This window comes from Catharus ustulatus, chromosome 4, assembly GCF_009819885.2.
Source record: "Catharus ustulatus isolate bCatUst1 chromosome 4, bCatUst1.pri.v2, whole genome shotgun sequence".
NCBI classification, from domain to species: domain Eukaryota; kingdom Metazoa; phylum Chordata; class Aves; order Passeriformes; family Turdidae; genus Catharus; species Catharus ustulatus.
This window is the reverse complement of record NC_046224.1, coordinates 51,180,363-51,199,699: the sequence shown is the minus strand read 5'-3', so window position 1 is coordinate 51,199,699 and position 19,337 is coordinate 51,180,363. Positions and strand designations below refer to the sequence as shown.

Sequence of the window (19,337 nt, the reverse complement as noted above, 5' to 3'; positions counted from 1 at the left end):
ATGTGGGGCTGGGCCCGGCGGCTGCTGCTTGGCCTCCCCGCATGGCTGGACCCTAATGAGGTGTGTGCGGCTCTTGGCTGCAAGTTTTCAATCTCTTTCTTATTACTTCAAAGCTGCTGCTCCGAGGTTCAGACAAGTTTGATCACTTGGCAAAATCTCTCAGCTGGGATTCAAAAGGGAAGATGCTTTATTTTATTATTTATCGTTGTAGATAGATAACTCTTCTCAAACTACTCTTGCCAGTGGCTTTGTGGTCAGAGCTGCAATGTTTTTTTAAGTGATAAAGGATTGAAGGTGAACAACTTTTGGCAGTTGCTTCCTGTCTGTAACAAGTGGTTGTTTTTAGGGGGAGAAAAAAAAGAGAATAGAAATATAACAGGCCTTACTTTATTTTCCTTTTAATGCTTTAAATTTTGAAGGGTGTGTGGAGGGAGGAGCAAAAGGTAAATTATATGGGTTTGACCTGCATTTCAAAGCCTCTGTAGTATTTCTCCACCCCATTCTGGGAGACCATTGCTATAGTCCTTCCTCTGCCACTCAGCATAAAATATGCAGGGAAACTGGTGCTGTTTCAAGTACCTCAAGGGTTCTAGGGCAAGGCAGATTCACTTAGTTTACCTCTGTGGGCTCTGGTATCCTTTTGGGCTTTTCCATCTTCAGTGCCACAAGAAAGCAGAGCTAACACAGTCACCCACATCATTTCAGTGACCTAGGCAAGTCTAAGGATTTTTAAGGTTGGCATCTGCCTTCTTTTCCTCTTTCATCTAATTATGGACGCAAATATTAGTGATTAAAGACTATTATTAGAGCCTCTGCTTGCCTTATGCTCTAGTCTGGAGTTTGGCTGTGAATGCAGAGCAGTTTACCACTCCTCCGGTTTACAGCATCCACAAGAAGTTTGTAAGAGCAGCTTCTCAAAGTTGGGGGCAGTCCAGCTCAGTTGTATATGTTTCTAACAGCACTGCTGTCTTCTTTTTCTTAATATTTTATTTCCTTCCCACCAGAAATGTTTACATATTGCAGGGTTGAAGCTCTCCAAGACAAAATACATCTCTGTCAGTGTTGCATAGCACCCGAAATTGCTTCAAGTACCATTTTCACTTTTAGGTCTGTGCTTTGCAGACTTTAAATGGTGTTTCCTGCAAAATTCTTCTGACCGGTACTGAGATTTTGCTGAAGATTTTCAGTCTCCTTTTAATCACATGGGGAACAGATTTTTTCAAAGTGTTTTGACCTGCTTAGGTCAAAAAGGCACTTGCTGTACTTAGATGCCAAAAAGCGTTTAAGAAATCTGGCCTGACGTAACTTAGACAGCTGAGTCTCAATTTCAAAAGGCTTCAGCCACATAGGCTTTGGCACTGAGCGACTTGCTGCCTTGCAGGAACCTCATGGCTGAGTTAATTTCAGGGCTGCTTTAAAATCCATGGCAAACTTGGGCACCTAAAGCTGAGGTTCATGCAAGATCATCTCTAAGAGAAATTGAGAGGCAGAACCTCAGCCAGGTACATTTAGGTTAACTAAATGTCAGTCAGCCTAATTCCTGTTTCTGGAAGTTCTCAGTGTGAGCCCTCCTGATTTAAAACTGCTGTGTCAGATAAGACCTTTCTCTCAAAGTAACCAGAGAGACTCATTATCACTCCATTATATCAAACAGTTCTCCTAGTGGGAGATAAGCTAGGAGATAGAGAAATGTTTTTGATTCCCCCTTAATCTAACAGGAAGAATAGAGTTGAATCTATATTTTAAGTAAGCTATTGTAACTTAAAGAAGAATGTCCTGTACTGTCCTGTCCTGTCCTGTCCTGTCCTGTGGGAATCCTCCTAGGCAATGTCTTGGTCCCCTCCAGTTATCTGAACCTGTTGTTTATGGACCAAAACTTGGCCAAGCCTGGCAAGACACTTCCTCCAGAGGAAGGGGAATCTGTAGAAGTGGTTTCTGTGTGTGTAAGGATGGTTAACTCTCTCTGACCTCTACCAGCTGAGTCCCAGCACAGCCCCAGCAACTTCACTCTGGCTGCCTCAGCTAGTTCACTTCCTCCAACAGCTGGGGATGTGTATTATCCGGTAATCCCCATGAGCAGCCTTTTTGCTAGTCAAGCAGTGCTATTGCAGCAGTAAAAGGAGAGGACACACTTAATTTGCTTACTTACTATGCAGCTAAAAACCCACAGGCTGGTGACCTGCAGGAGAGCATCAGTTTTTGGCTTTGTTTTCTCTACTCCCTTTCTGTCTTTCACAGAATAATAGATTATTTGTATAAAAGCGGAGTGCTTTTAACAGAAAAAAGATGCTTCTTCCATACACAAAAGTTTAGGGGGGAGCCTTCTTCCTAGAAGGTAGAAAACCCGTCTTGAAATATCTGCTTCAAATCAGAGAGCATGGGGATTTCAAAACAGGTCTATGTGTGAGTTTCCAATCCTGTGCTATTGTGTATATGTACGCAATAAAATTAAAAAGTCTTATTTTTGCTGTCTGTTATACACTGCCTTCCTGAGTGTGAAAACTTTGAGGACATCACCAAGTCAAATTCATCTTTAGGGTATTTTATAGCCCTCAGACTGCTCCCAAGAGCATTAGGCAGCTCTGCACATGCCCACCAGCAAGCACTTGAACATTGGGGAAGTTAAGCAGTAGCTCAGCAAGGCTGCTTGCTGGTATCTTAATATTGCTATGCCATCATGCTATGGCCAAATCTGGTCTTTTGAAGGCCAACATCTTTACATAACAAAGTGGGCTATTAGAGGCTAGGTCCATAAGAACTTACACATTTAAAGCAAGAATGTTGGTTTCCAGTCCCTATATTTCAACCCTAAACTGCCCCATTGCTGCATCTCTCTGTCTCGTTGTTTGTATCTAATGTCATTTAAGTACTGGAAGTTTTTTCCCTTGCAGGGGGGACCTGCCTGCTCGCTGCTCCCAGGGCTGTCCCATCACTTAGTCTATGATTGCAGAAACAGTAGTAGGAGAAAGCAGTGGGTCTCAAAACTGCTCTGTAGCCAGAGTTTTTAACTGTCCTGTTAGGCACTAAGCTAAAGGATTTGTGCTTCTTCTAGCAGTTGCAGTGCACAGCAATTGCTGAATTGTGATCTGATTAACTTACATGTGTTTAGATACAGAGTTTCTGCACTGAAATAATTCCTTAAAATAATTTTTAATCCAGCAGTAAAAAGGGTTGTATGGCCTTTTCTGTATATGTTCATGGTGATCTCTTCTGCCCTAATAAATCCTTTCATTGCAATGTGTGAAGTATACCTGTAACAATTTGAGTTCTGAATCCAGCTGCTGGAGTTAAACTTTACCTTTCTGCTGAGTGACAGCCATCACTGAGCTCACTACTGTGCTTTGCAGAGAGTGCAGAGCTTGAAGCAGCAGATCCTATCCTAAGCTTCATGAAAACCTACTCTGAGTACTGTAAGAATTTCTAAAGCAGTTTGGTGCTTTGGTTGTGGAGCAGTTGGGATGGATGGCACTGTCTCAGCTGGGCAGAGTCCGGCCCTGGCATCTGGTCTAGAAGCTATCTATTCCTGTCCCTATATTTCATGGACTCCTCCGAAAATATTAGCTTGCATGCCAGGGGATTTCAGACATGTTAACAGCAGACAATGGCCCACAGTTTGCAACTTGCTCTTGTCAGCAGTTCTTTTTGACATATCTATTCAAGCATACCCTCTTGGGCTTAGAAAGCAGCCAGCAAAATCTGTGCCAATAGCTAATACTTCATTATAAAATATAAGCGCTAGCAAATTCAGAGGCTTCATATGAAGCGTTACTGTGATCCTGCAGTTCATTTCACAAAATGGGTTTTAGTTTTTTTAATCTGCAGGTCAGAAATTCATGAGCAGAGGGTGGAAATACTGAATTGCCAGTGAGTTTCATGGGGCCAAGACATTTAACCTTGAAGTTTTGCCCAGGGTATTACAATAGAACAAACATTTTTACAAAAATACCGCAGTTGCCTTTCTGCAGGCGGTAACAAACACCAACAATTGCTTCATCATCAGATTTTGTTGTTATCAGTTTGTGGGGGTCCACCAAAAAAAGGATGCAGAGGATATACAAAAACCAAACCAAGTATGTCTGTTCTTCAGGCCGCTAGGATGCTACTAGCTGCTAGTAATTCCAGAAAAAATAGCCTGCACCACCCAAATGTGGATCACCAAATGGATGTCTTGGGCAGCAGGTAGAGTTAAATTTCACCTGCACAGGATATTGTGGAAAAAAAGTCTCTTGGGATCAGGGGGCGACTCTGAAAAGATGCTGATGTTTAAATATAGTTGTTTGTGGCACAGCTCCATTCTGGATGGTACCACCTCTGAGGTTTAGCAATGAGTCACAGAATCATCCAATCATTTGTGTTAGAAGGGAGCTGTGGAGATCATCCAGTCCAACCTGCTGGCAACGCCCCCTAGAGCAGCTGACACAGAAACATGTCCAGGTGGGGTTTGGAAGTCTCCAGAGATGAAAATCCCGTGACCTCCTGGCAGCCTGTTCCAGTGCTCTGCCACCCTCAGTGTGAGGAAGTTCTACCTTAGGTTGAGGTGAAACTTACTGTGGTTTAGCTTATGGTTGTTGCCCCTCATCCTGCTGCTGAATAGCGCTGGAAAGAGCCTGCCACCAGTTTGCTTTTCCACAGCAGTGAGACTTCCAAAGCAGAGATTCAGCTTCAAGGTTCTGGAGAGGGTTCATGGGTCCACACATCTTGACACAGTTGTTCTGTGCCCACTGGGTGTCTCAGGGGATCACAGGCATCCACACAGAGAAGGAGGGCATGACACAGGAGAGCAGCACTTCTCTGGCTTATCTTACCAGATGAGATATCCAGGGCATCTAAAACAACCTCGAGTGCTATCTTCAGGCAACCAGATCCCACCAAGGTTGTAATATTTTAAAATTCTGTGTTGGCTAGCCCAAATGAACATACTGGCTGCAGACAGCACTTCTAACTGAAACCTGCTGTCCTGCCTTCTGTTCCTTTTTTGTTACCTTCGTGTTAAATCAGGGCTAACAACAGTGATACCAATCCCCTGCAGAGTAGCCCTTCTGAGAACAGATTCCTGCTGTGAGTCATTGCAAAGTATTTGTCCTTTCTCTCCTGCTGGAGGGCAACCTCAGTGAGAGATGAGGGTCAAGGCTAGTGTCCACATCTGCCAGCCCCTTGCCAGTGATGCCCTTCAAAAAAAGGCTCCTTTTGGAGCTTTGGAGAGAGCCACCTTGCAGCTCTGTTTTGGGAGACACACCAGCTCCCTATCACTCCCAGTCTGACAGGGCAGTTTCAGCAGCTAGGGATGGAAATGGTTCAGTGTGCTGCCTTGTCATACAGTATCATGCTGTGTCCTGTAGCACCTCAGGATAAGCACACTGTTATATGGGACCTGTGGATGACCAAGGACAGCATGTGCCATGTAAAACTGCCTCTGCAGCAGGTCCTGTGCCAATCAGCCCCCGAGGATACATGTATGGGGATGTACACATGGATGCATGGGGAGTCACGCTGGATATTGTCTAAGCAGCAGGAGTAAAGCCTGAGCTATGCATATGAGTACTCATCCTGTTCTTCGAGTATTTGGCCTGTTCTCCCTGAGCTCTTCATGGCTATGTCATCGACCTTGGCAGGTCTGTGAGGACGTGCAAGTGCCTGGAGGTTGCTTACTTCTGCTAAGCATCCTTTCCCTGAAGTTTCCGGTGCCCTGACAGTGCCAAACAATGAACTTCAGTGAATCTCTGGCTGAAATGACTCAGCGGAGAGCCAGGCAGTTTTCAAAATGCCTGCCCCACCCTCCTTCTTTTGGAAAGTGTTGGGGATGGCGGGGGAGGGCGGGAGATGCTGCAGAGGCAGAGATTGGGTTGAGGGTCCCAGCTGCACAACCTTCTGATATGTGCAACCAGTTTTTCACAAGTGCAAAAAATCCCTCTGCATTATACATCTATATTTTGCCTTTCAGAACCTCTACTCACTTTTTCTTTTGGGTCCCTCCCTGCATATATGTCTGATTTGTAGTATCCCTTTGTTTGAATTGTAAATGCTTCAGAGCAGCAATCATGTCTCCATCAGTGTCTTGACTAGAAACTTACATGATAGATTGACTTAAAACCACTCATCTGCAACTGAGCTATCTTAGGCTTTTGCAAGGAATGAACAACCTGGTTCCTTTCAAAAGCTTTTCTTCGTGAAAAAAGTATTTCCCAACACTTATATGATTTTGAAATCTGTCAGTCTCAAATATTTTTTAATAATTCATTTATTATTTACATATTTGGAGGGGGTTAGCTTAATTTTTAGTACACATATCTGCACATAGATGTGCAGTTGAGAGAAACTTCCTTCATTACAGGAACGTTTATAAATGTATGAAAGAAGACCTTCTCATTAATTTTCTTGGTCACTATAGCCAGGGTTACTAGGGAAAAAAAGTACTGTGAGATTCATAGTAAAAATCACTAGAGTGGACAACTTTTTAACTAAAAAGAGTTCTCTTGTGGCCACCCTGACTGAGCTTTGAAGTATGTCCTTTCACATACTTTGCCTCTCCCCCATCCTTCTTACTCTGTGATCGGAAGTCTACCTTCATGGAAAATGAGTTCATCAGGTTTCAGTAGTCTCCTGACAAGCCAAGCATAAAACAAAGAGAGCTGCTGCTCCGCACCCACATGTGTGCTGCCGTTCTTCAGGAAATGATAATCAGAGGCTCAGGGCTGACCACAGCGCTGTAAGAAATTAAACATGTGATCATCATCAAATACCAAAACACGTCTACCTGTATTATGTTAAGAGCACAGAACCCACAGTTGTAATTTTTTTCTTGGCTTGGAAGCAAAACTGGGGTTTGCCGCAATCATTCTGAGTTCTGAATTACCAAGGCTCAGACCAACATATTTTGCTGTGTTTCTCCACATGCAGCCCAAATTAGCCCTCCGGTAGGTGCCTGAAAATACCATTTTTCTTCTTGACTGAAATGTTGTAACAGTCCTGTTCTGCACAGAAGATAAGCAGGAAAAATGCATTATGCATTAATGGGATTTGATGGAGTGTGAGCTCAGTTTCCCCAGTGCCACCAGAGTAAAATTTGCTTGATCATTTCATGAGTTGAGAATCATTTTTGTTGCAGCACTGTGAATATAACCCAGCTACAAGTGGATGGTAGTTATTGCGAGGAAAAAATTGTTAATCTATATGATAGATCAGTGTCATCTGGAATTTAAGAATTGAAAATTTAAGGTCAGAGGGCAGCTGACACTTGATTTTGCTCTCTCTCCTCTATCCATGGCTTTGATCATGCTACATCTTTCTTTGTGCCTGGTGCTCAAGAGAGTACCCCAGGGTCATGGCCTGTTTCCTTGTCAAGAGGTATAAACCTACTGGCCTAAATAGCTGAGGCCCAAGCTTTAGCAGGGGTAGGGGCATGAAGGAAGAGGGGGAGAGCATTTCCTTCATGCTTTTCACTTTTCCCACATAACCCAAAGCAGACTAAACAAAACCAGTGTGAAATCTCATGGCTTGATGCTGCTATGGTTATATTTTTTAAGCTGTCATCCGTTCATTTATAGTTATGTTTATTCCCTGGATTTACAGCTTTTTTTCAGTCTTTTCTTGCAGGGAGGTGCAGGGGGAGGTCGAAACCTTTTGAAAGGGGATTGCAGTAAGCAGTGGCCTATGATTAAAGCACTGTGTTTTTCCTTGATGCCGCTCCTCCGCAGCAGTGTCACACATGGTAGCATTTAGGAGCCCTTCACAGCTGAGGTGTTTCAAACACTAATGAATGGAAGTTTGGTCGTATAAGGCAGGCAAGCTTTAAGGCAAGCTTTGCTGAATGGTGTACTGTAGTGGCCTGGGAAAGGAAGAGAGTTATAAATTGTGTCAGTTAGCCACCCAGACAAAATGAAGCCATGTGGAAAATCAAATCTATTAAAGTATGAAGACTGTTATAAGCTGTTTTAAGCTGGTCATTCTTCAAAGGTCTCAGTTGGCTGAGGGGGCGAATTCCTCTTCTTCCTAGATCTTTTTCACGTGCTGTCTTAGGCGATGATGTTCAGTGTTTGATAAAAAACAGCTTTTCATTGACAGCCCCTTTTATGAGAAATGTTAGTTACCCCCAAGTTCACCACCCATGTCCTGAAAGGTACTGTTTAAAAAGCAGAATAAGACCATCACATTTGGTCAGGCTTGCTGAAGGCAAACACGAAGCAGCACTATGGCCAATGAGGAGGAGAAGGCTTCCCAGAGCAACTGCTTAGGATTGCACATGTGCTCAAAATGCTTTCCATTTTCTAGCTGCCCATGTCTGCTGGCCATAAAAGGCACGTGACAAAGCATGGCACAGAATGCTTTTTCTAGACATCTCCTGGAGTAGAAGAAAAACTTGGCAAGGCAAGGTGGGGAGATCAGAGAGCAGGGTACCTTTCCTTCCTCTCCCAAGGTGGCTTCTTGAGATGTCATTGGAGATGTAAAGGGCATTTATTATCTCAAGAGGTAATTGTCAGTTGCATGAGGGACTAGTGAACTGGCAGCCTAAGATGCATGGTCACCACGGTATTTATTATTCCTATTTGTGTGTTCTAGGAAGAGACTGAAGAAACATCCTCACAAGAGTCTGCAGAAGAAGACTAGGAGATCACACCATGCAATTTCTACCTCATCAGCAGTTGGGTCTTTTGAAGGGAGAAGACACTGCCTTGACCACTTACTTTCTATTGCCATGGTGTTTCCACTTTTGCCTGGGGGAAAAAAAAAAATCACATAACCTTAAAAAGGATTTGACTAATCATCTTTTTGTAATCCCTTCACAGTCCCAGGTCTAGTGAAAAACTGCTGTAACACAAAGGGGACACAGATTAATGATGCAACTTTTAATTACTGTTTTCTTTTTTCCTAACCTACTAATTGTTTGAGCTGCTAAGTAAGGGTGAATGGGTCAAGAAGAGCTCCAAATCAGGTTTATGTCATTCACTGCACTGTGTATAAACAAGAAACTTGTAACATAATCATTATAATGGGCATTGAAATAGGAAAGGCTGGGTGTGTAACACTTACGCCTTGCAACACTTCCAGCAACCCACTCCCTACTTAGTGAAATCCCTGTTTTAGAACACCAAAGATAGGGGATAGATACTATTCTTTTTCTTTTGTAACCTTCTTGTAGACTTGTACTTGATTTTTTTTTTATTTTAAAACTTACTATTATTTCGGGAAAAAAATGAAAGCTGATCTTTCATTTCATTCAGCTGATAATCAGAAGAAAGAAATCAACATGAAAAAGGTACTTTCATTTTGCAAAAGGGAAGAAAGACAAAGATACGTTGTATAGTTACAGATACAAACATATCAGCACAAGCAGTAGTAAACAAAATGAATAGGCCTTATCATCTGGATAACAGGAAGCCAGGGAGTTGGCTTTCTTAGAGCCAGGAGTTTTCTATGGAAACAAAAATGACTGACACCACTTTTAGGCTATTTCTTTATTGATAAAAGTTTTTTTAAAACATATGGAAAGGTACCTAGAAATTAATCACAAATTTATCTGAACACAAATAATCCAGATTTTTCCTTAGTTTTTACTAATTCCACTTGCCCCGTACCAGTATTTTGAAATAATTGAATCTTTCCTCATTACTCATCAGCCACAATATAAGAATGAACACCATGTACCTCAGCTAAGCTCGTGCATTACTTTAAGCAATATATTTTGACATAGGATGGTTCACTGAGCACGCCTGTGCCAGTGGCATTTCTCCATCTTTTCATTCAAAGCAGCACTTTTAGCACCAGATGCAATATTACCCCACTATTCAATACTACCTCTGATTTTTACGAATAACTCAACAGACTGATAAATACATGCTGCTATACACATTCAATGCAGGAAGTTTTTACTGGGTAGTTAATCATGAGTATCTGCATTTTCCCCTTGTTTCTATTTCAACCTTTTTTGCAGTTAAGGAAGCAATGTCTTTTTTGTGTTTCAGCATGACTATGTGTTTTTCTTTCACTTGGTTTGTTTGATTTTTTTCTTTTTTTTTGTGTGGGTTTTTTGGTTTTGGTTTTGTTTTATCTTATGTACTTACTCTATTCTCTACTAGACTTCTGTGTAATGTACTGTTAACTTGAATATATTTTTGTATTGAATTGCTGATAGGTTTGTGAGGATAATTTTCTTCAAGGACACTACATGAAAGAAAAAATTTAGCTGTAAAGTTTAAATATTACTGTCCAAGTTTGTACCTCAAATGAATTGTTTAAAGAAATGGACTAATTGATTGACAAAGACCTACCTCCAGACTTTAAATGGAATGAACTTGTTATTTTCAGCATTAGTTTTGAGACGTTTGAAACAGTTAGGACTGCAACTAATCCCTAATTCAAAATTATTTTTGTAAAATAACTTGTGGAAAATGAACACATTTTAAATTACTTTCATATTAAAAATAAAAAAATGAACAAAAAAAACCTTCAAAGAAACTTGAAGCTTTGTAGGTGGGAAGCAACAAGCCCAGCTTTTGCATAATGCAATCACAAATATGTGTTTTTAAAAAGAATTAGTAGATTGTAAGAAAATACTTGACAAGTATTTTCGTGTATTTTACACAAATGTGATTTTTAAAATATCTTTCAGCCAGATTTATTTTAAATGCTTCTTATGTAGAGGTTTTTTATTCTCCCCTCTCTCAATTTCGTTGTTCTTTCTCTCTGTCTCCCCCGCCTCCCAATTTCATTTTTTCTATTTCTGTTTTATTTCCCTTCTTCCTCTCTTTCCTAGTCAGTACTTTGTACCATTGTATTACTAACTGGGCCAGGGGTAGTTTCTCAGGAAGGCGTCTGTTGGTATGACTTTAAAATGGAGCCAAATGCAGTTAGAGATAACAACTTACTGGCTTCTTCCAAGGGGCATGGTCAAGAAATACGGACCTCCACGAAAGACTGCGCAGGGTTCAGTGATGGAAATTGCTGGGAAAGAGCTGATTGGAATATTGTAACCAGACATGATAAGATCAAGTGAAAGAGAAATAATCCTAGCTATAAAGTAGCTCTAACAGGCCAAATCCAGTGTCATTTGAAGGCAGTAATAGGAATTTTGCTGACTTCAGAGGGCATCAAATCAAGCCTTAGCGAGTCCCTTTTGGGGTGTGAGGGGTTTTTTTGCATTTTTTAAAACCATGGTATTCAGTGGATGACACAGATATAATTGCTCCGTGTGTGTCACTCTTCAACCTCTGAGAGACTTACCACTCTGATGAACTGAATCTTACATTTTCTATATATTGTAGTACAATCAAAACACATTACTACCTCTTAGGGCCTACTATACCTCATTTTTTCAGACTGAAAAATTGCATGTGGCCATTGAGTCAGTGAGAACATCATAAAATTTTTTTATATATATAGTTTATTTTTGTGGGAGATAAATTTTATACGACTGTTCTTTGCTGTCATTGGTCACTGCTAACTATGACTGGACATGTAACTCTTCTACCATTTCTGCAAGAGAGGTGTGTTTGCAGGAAAAAAATTGCTTCAAGATGTTGAACTACAGTTTACTTTTCCTTTAGAGTGTCTTCTAACTTTTTGCTTTGTTCTTCATGTAGAGTTGCTGTCTATGATTGTACTTCAAATCGCTTGCTTGTTGAAAATGTTCCTTTAATGGTTTATCACAGTCTGTTCAGCACAATAAACATAATAGCCTCTGTGATCCCCATGTTGCTTGATTCCTAGACTTTTGTCACAGTTCCATAAAATGGGTAATAAAGTTTGGTCACAATGACCAAATTTGTAAAATCTTTGCATGCAAGTAGTCTTATTTCTTTGATCCCACCACCATAGGCATGTGCCTGAGAAGTTAATTTGCTGTTAGGGGCCTCAGGGGTGGGCACTTAGCAGAGCTACACATCTTAGGAGGCTCCCCAAAAGGTGACAGACCTATTCCAGGCCCAGGACTTGGTGTGCTGAGCTAAGGGCCAAACTGTGCACCTGGGGACAAGCAATCCTAGCCACTAGACAGGGAACGCCATAGCGCAGGCCAGGCTGATACAGGTTTTGTTGCCTGGTCTCAGGTTCGCCTCTTGGGGGTCCACCAAGATGATGAGCTTTTTAGGCAAGATTGCTGTTTGCATCCAAGTTCATGGAGTTTCCATTATTCAGGCATTAGGTCAGAAAGAGCAAGTATTCAGAGCAGCAGACACAGGGATGTGTCTGAATACTGTCTGGGGCACAAATTGGAGAGCTCAGGAAACTATTAAAACTCAGCTACCCCCAAGACTGTCACAGGTAAGTTGGCAGGATTCTTCTCTCTTTTATTAATGTCCTCTTACATGGTCTCTTGGCCTATTACACTGAGATTTAAAGTCATAGAATCACAGAATATCCTGAGGTCAAAGGGATCCACTAGGACCATCAAAGTCCGACTTCTGGCCCTGCATAGAACAGCTGCAAGAATCACGCCATGTGCCTGAGAGTGTTGCCCAAATGTTTCTTGAACTCTGTCAGGCTGGTGCTGTGGCCACTTCCTTGGGGAGTCTGTTCTCGGGCCTGATCACCCTCTGGGTGAAGAATCCTTTTCTGAAATCTAACCTAAACCTTCCCTGACTCAGTTTCATGACCTTTTCTGGAGTCTTGTCCCTGGTCATGAGAGTGAAAAATTCAGTACTTGCCTGTTGGGAGTTGGGGGAGTTTTTACTCTTTCCCTCAGTGGAGAAAACTTTTTCCATTAGCATGTTAAAGGAACCTGGCCCAGGCAACTCCCTGGTTTCTGATTACTCAAGACAAAAGAAAGAGCGGGGATGAATAGCTGTAAGTTGCTTTGTCCTTGGGCCACTCGTGCTCGCTGGCCCGAACACGAGGAGAGAACTTTTTTCTCTGTGGTGCGACCAGGCCCTGCACTCCAACACTGCTACAGCTTCCTGCTTCTGAGAACAGCGCTGAAAACCAAGACGCAAACAGTGAGCGGAGGTTTTTTTCCTTCACCCTTCTCCCACCTGGGACGGCCCTGCCGCTGCCGCTGCCGCCTGCCTGCTCCTGCAGTTCCCGTGACTGAGAGAAGAGAGAAGGCCACTCCACCCCTGTTCCACCGGGACCGTGTGGAGGAGGAGGGCACCTGACTGGACAAAAGGACTGAGACTGAGTTTCGTTCTGTTTTGTCACTGATCTTTTCATAGCTGATGTTGTTCTTGTTTGTCTTGTAGATATATCAGTAAAGAACTATTATTCCTAAACCCATACCTTTTGCCTGAGAAACCGTTAATTTCCAAATTATAGTAAACTGGGAGGGAGGGAATTTTCACTCTCCATTTTGGGAAAAAACTCTCGCCTTTTTCTTTTCTGGCAATACTGTCCCCTAAACCAGGACACTGCTCCTCTGCTTCCTCTCTTGAGGAAGCTGAAGACCACTATGAGATGTCCCCTCAGTCTCCTCTTTCCAGGACAAAGAAGCCAAGTGATCTCAGCTGCTCCTCACACAGCTTCCCCTCAAGGTCCTTCACCATCCTCACAGCCCTCCTTTGGACATTCTGTAATAGATTTATATCTATTTTTATATTGTTGTGCCCAAAACTGCACACAGGACTTAAGGTGAAGTCATACAAGTGCAGAGCAGAGTGGGACAATCACCTCCATCATCTGATTAATCTGTGGTGCATGTCCATTGATTCACGTTGGCAACCATTCCTCTCTCACCTAAGGGGATTGTGCAGTTATTATTTCCTGAGATGTGTATGTTTGCACATTATTTGTGTTCACTCATTTGAGACTCTCCATTCTCAGTGTCTGTCTTCCCAAGGGCTTCATGACACATTCCCTTTGGCCTTAGTTACTTGTAAAATAACCAAAATAACATCACAAAAAAAGCACTAAAACACCCATTAATTCCTGAGTCAGATGTGAGTAATTGCATTCATCACATTATATGTCCTCTTCTGCTTTGTCACCCTGCTTAGTGGTATTAAAAGCTCATTCCAGTGTTCAGTCTTCCTGGTGGTCGTCTTCCCTGTGGTTGCCATCACTTAGCTCTTCCTGTTATTTTATCTGATGCTCCAGCTGTAACCCACCCACCTGATGGGTCAACCAAGTGGCTGAACTTCTGCTACTCTGTGCTTAACTCCCCTCTACTTCTTAGTCATTCCTCCTGTTTGCTTCACTCCCACTTCCCTTCTCAGGGCATCTCCCAATAAACTTCTGCATGCTTTATTCCACGGTGAGACTATTTGTGTGTATAAAACTTATTGGCTTCTGCAGGATCAAGGCCTGCATTTGTCTAGCAGCCAAGAGTGCTTTATTCAAGATGCCTGTGGCAGGAGTCATATTAGGTTTCTGGTTTTGCTTTCCTCTGCCATCACAGCTCATCCACACAATTATGGGGAGGAATTATTGAAAGCTGGTGCTGCCAGTGCCTTGCACAGCTATATAATTGTCCATAGCTCTTTTCAAAACCAAACCATCTGGTCTGGTCATCATTAGAAATAGGACCCAGAGCAATGGCAATAACATGTTCTCCCAATCATACAAGAGAAGTCAGATTTGTCGTGCCTAACAGTTCACCTGAAGCCTGAATGATGCTTTTCACCCCAGCATCATTGCATACAAGGATATAGAATTTTGCCTCTCAATTTTTTGTTTTTTAATGTCCCACCATCTTTGTGATTACATTAATTTTTAAATATACAGAAGTACTTAAGCATTGTCATGGTTTAGGAACGACACTCCTGCTCCCTCCCTCAGGCCCCTCCAGTGTGAAACAAAAGGCAGAGATTATGAGCTAAGAACAATTTACTGGAAACAGCAATGAGATAAGAAAGTAAGCAGTAACAGCAACAATATTAATAATAACAGTGTATGAGAGAGGGTGTTTTTTGCATGCAGATTGCTCACCCACTGACCTGATGCAGCATGACCCTGAGACAACCAAAAATGGCAGCTGGACCCTCTGCGCACCTGCTTTTACTCTGACTGCAATCCCCTCCTTCTCAGAAGAATCTCTTGCTTCCACCCACCAGTGATGATGTGTGTGATTCAGAACAACACAGATACACCACATGTCTGCGGGTCTGCACCCTCACAGCTACTGAGAAAAATGAATCCTGTCCTTGGACTAAACCAGGTCAAGCATGTAGCCTTTATACAAATAAAGGTCTGATTGCTTTATGCCTTCTCTTTTCAGAAATACTACCAGTTGAAACTTCATTGAACTGGTTGTCTCCAGAAGTTGTGGATACCTGGTCTCTGGAAGTGTTCAAGGCCAGGTTGGATGGGGTTTTGAGCAACTTGGCGTAGTGGAAATTGTGCCTGCCCATGGCATGGGGCTTAGAATTAGATAATCTCTCAGGTCCTTGTCAACCCAAACCATTCTGTGATTCTGTGATTTATTATATCTACTTGCTCTGCAGAATGAATGTGTGCCATTGTGTTTTAAATACCTTGTCTAAACAATATAGACATGGAAACACTGGAAGTCAGATTGGATGGAGCTCTGAACACCTGGATCTAATGGAAGATGTCCCTGCTCATTGCAAGAAGCTGGACTTCTGAAGGTACCCTCCAACCCAAACTGTTCCATGATTCTGTGATGCTGTGATCCTTGCTGTCTGGACTCTTTACAACAAGCAGAATCAATATAGCTTAATGCTCTTCCTGCCTGGCTCCAGGATCCATGGGCTTTGTGCCATGTAGGACATGCTAGTGATGGGGAAACCTCCATCCTCCTGCCACCCCACCTCACTCATGAGTGCAAAAGGAGGGAGCATGCACTCCACCTTGTTCCAGGTGTCCCTGGCATGCAGGTCTGTTCTAGCTGAGTTACTGTTCCAACCATCATCATCCTTCAGTTAGAATGATGAGCTCTGCTGCTTTGGTCTGATTCACCTCCATGTGACAATAAGGTTTAACATGACTTTTTTCCTTCACTCCTTTTACTTCCCTTTGCCATTCAAACAACCTTTTGGCCTATTGGATATGTTTCTCACTTCATTCCTTCCCATTTGTGATTTAAGGCTTTTCCCCTCCTTTATCACTCTAAACTTGTGCACTTGTTCCTGTATTCAAGAGAAAGAAATCATTCTCCTGTAATTAACATCCTCTGAAGATACATGAATGTAATTATGATTACCTGGAAGATAACAGTCTACTGCTAGTTAAGACTGTTTAAGTGGGAAGCAATCTGCCTGTTTACTCTAAAATGGGACTGCATATGGTTTTTCCCCAAACCTGCCACATGGCATTACAATCAGCTTTTATCTGCTAGAAAAAGGGGAAATTGAAACATTAGCAGATAAGACACAAGCCTTAACAGTGCTTCCCTACCGAGATTGGACTAATTAAGCCCAGCAAAAAAACATTAGCATTGTCACATAAAGGAGCAGCTTTGCATTGTTAATAATGGCTAGGGTAAAAGTGGAGCTGGAATCCAAACATATGCTACATTAAGGAATGCTATTAAAATAATCAGTGAAAGAAAATAACAAATGAAAGTTGGGCGGATCTGAAAAATCAATAGCAGGCAGAAACATTAATTAACCAGAGAGGAAACTTAGCAAAGAAATAAGTCCCATCAAAAAACAAGATTACATTACATTATACATGAATTTCAGCTACAAAGTATTATGTGGGACCACCAAAGATTATGATTTTAATTGAAAGGGGTTTTAATTCATAAAATCTATTAAACATATATAGTCCCTCAAGGCATTTTGTTCTTAGTGAAGGGAGGAGGAAAAAAATAAGCACATTTTTATTGCACTGGAACACATTTGCCATAAAAAACATAGTTTGAGCAATATTACATAATAAAAAGTAAAATTTAAATCAACATTTGAAAACAAATCAGCTCAGCAGATACACTGACAGAGCTACTTTTGTCCTGCACAAGAGCAGAATATTGACTTTGAAGCTACATCATAGTCTAAGATAAGGGTTTTTCTGAGGCCTGATATGCTCAGAAGATGTTCACAAAGAAATTGCTACTCCTAGACTGCAGCTGAATTTGGGTCCAAGACGAATTAATGTCTATCAAGGGCACAGTTAAAAGGATTATTTTTGCCAAAGGTTCATAGCATGCACAGTTTGGGATAGTTTAGGTTTGGTATTTTTATCCCAAGAAACAGTAGAGTCAATGAGATTCAAGCCCTGGGGAATATCATCCACTGGAGTTCCCCATGTGATCCAGACTTTTGGTGTCCCCACCTATGGCTGCTGTGTTGTGAGCAACACCCCTGAGATCCACCTCACTGTCCAGTTATAGTCCCCACAGGTCTCAGAGGTACCACTGGCTGGTCAATAAGTTTCCCTACATCTCTGCAGAGAGAAAGGGATCTTGCCCTAAACAAAGCTCTGTGTGGCAAAAACTAATGATACAGGACTTGTGTTGTATTACACATTTCATAAACCCCACTCTCACTTTTGCAAGCAGTTTGCAATCACGAGATGCATCTCTGTTTGGTTTTTGGTATTTGTAACTATACAGCAGGACCGTAACTGCATCTACATCTTTCCAACATTAAAAAAAAAAAAAAAAAGACATTTTTCAAAGGCTACTGGTGATCCTCCATCACTTATGTCCCTGTCACACTCAACAGTGTTATATTATATTTACAACAGCAACACAACAATTGCATGGCACAGGATGACTGTCAGAAACTTTGTGTTATCCAGACCAGTAAGGACACTTTTTTCATAAAGAAGGTTCGTTTAGTGCATCATTATTCAAAGGTTAGGGGGAAGACATGTTTTCTACTAAAATCTTTAGAATGAAATTGTTGCATTCACTTGTCTGTCCTGGGAATGAAAGCTGTCTTCCTTCTATCAGAATTTGACAAAAAACTTTGGTTTGATTATGTGTGGATATGTTTTACATGAAAAAGTCCCCATCTTCGTTAACTAGTACACACAATTAAATACTATAGCACTTGATTTTAATAGGAAATAGGCTTAAGAAAGGAAGATAGGAAGATTTCATTTCCTGTGGAACACAGGAAATATTTACAATCTTATGTCTATCCCCTTTCCCTTAACAACTTCAAGGCTATTTCAATTCTTTTTGGAAATTAGCCTTGACCTGTAAAGGATGACCTCTACTATTGCCTTTTCCTGCTGAAGGCTTGACTAAAATCAGCTTGTAGTGCACAGATTTACCTTTGCACTTCTCTGAACTCTACATTATGGAGAATCTCAAGGCCTTAAATAAACTCTTAGGACATGCAGCCCTGAAAGTAATTGGTCATGGATCAGTAATGGCTTTTCTGGTAACACAAAAACCTGCAAATCATGAATAGCACATAATAGGCAGAGTTCAGGGTGCACACAAATGGCAGATGCAAGGAAGAAAACAGTGATGGGGAAGTGGGTGAAATCTTACTGGAGTTGCTTATGGCAATGAGTTTTAGGGATAATTGATCTATTTCATGGAAGTGAAGACCAGTTAAAGTTGCAACCTCTGCTCCATACACAAAACCCAGTGAAAGACATTTTATTTATTTATTTTACAATTGATTTAGTAAATTATATACCAAAAAAAGAGCTGCAAGATGGAAAACAGAAGTGGAGAAAAGAAAGAAAGAGTGGGTCAAATAGCACAATGAGCATGGCCAGAAGAAAGCTTGGTGAGAATGCTTTTGGCCCAAGTGCTGACTTCAAAGACTAACCCTACAAGCAAAGAAGGTGTGTGTGGCTCTGCTCCTGCTCTCTTCAGCAGACCAGACTCGCGGCTCTCTTCATGAAGAGCAGGCTTAAGACAAGAAATGCCCAACTCAATTTGTCTTTTTAAAGGGAAACTACATCCAGGACTCTGAAGTTTGGTGAATTGCTTGAATATGAAAAGTGTTCAAAAACAATCCCGTGCACATATGCAGAGCAGAGGGCATCCCAAAGAGTATCAGCAGGTTGGAATCACTTCCCCTGCTTGCATCGGCTGTCTGAGATGGAAAGCTGCTGATATTGTGCTATTTAAATAACCTGCTTTCTTTCTTTATGGAAATTCAGAGGCTAACACACAGCTCTTTGTAAACGTAACATTCTCCTGTTTGCTTAAGTATAGCTGTCAGTTACTCTAGAAGATTAAAAATGAGGTAACAGATCAATAAATTGTTCAGAAGTAACCACTCCCTGTCTGCCCCAGGCTGTCACAGGTGACACAGCAGCTCCATTACACTCTACAACAGAGTTCCTTTGAAATACCCCTACTGGTAAGATCAGGGCTTCTTCTGAAGGGCCTTTGGAAGCTCACAGGCATAGTACAGTGTAGAAACCTCACTTTGGATGATGCTGATCATCCTGTTCCAAGGACCCCGAGGGACTTAGCAGGGTCTGATCTTGAATCTGGCCTCACTTTAGTTCCCTCCATAAGGCTACTGTGCTGGACATGGAGT

At 41.8% G+C, this 19,337-nt stretch overlaps 1 protein-coding gene across 1 annotated transcript in view; it reads left to right on the top strand.

The window, feature by feature from the left end:
- Window positions 1-11,686, top strand: part of HMGA2 (high mobility group AT-hook 2) — a 110,451-nt gene extending 98,765 nt beyond the window's left edge. Inside the window, exon 5 of the mRNA XM_033056835.1 lies at window positions 8,557-11,686. Coding sequence (XP_032912726.1) covers window positions 8,557-8,604 — 48 coding nt within the window. The 3' untranslated portion in view covers window positions 8,605-11,686. The remainder of the gene's footprint in view (window positions 1-8,556) is intronic.
- The last annotated feature ends 7,651 nt before the right edge of the window (window positions 11,687-19,337 follow it).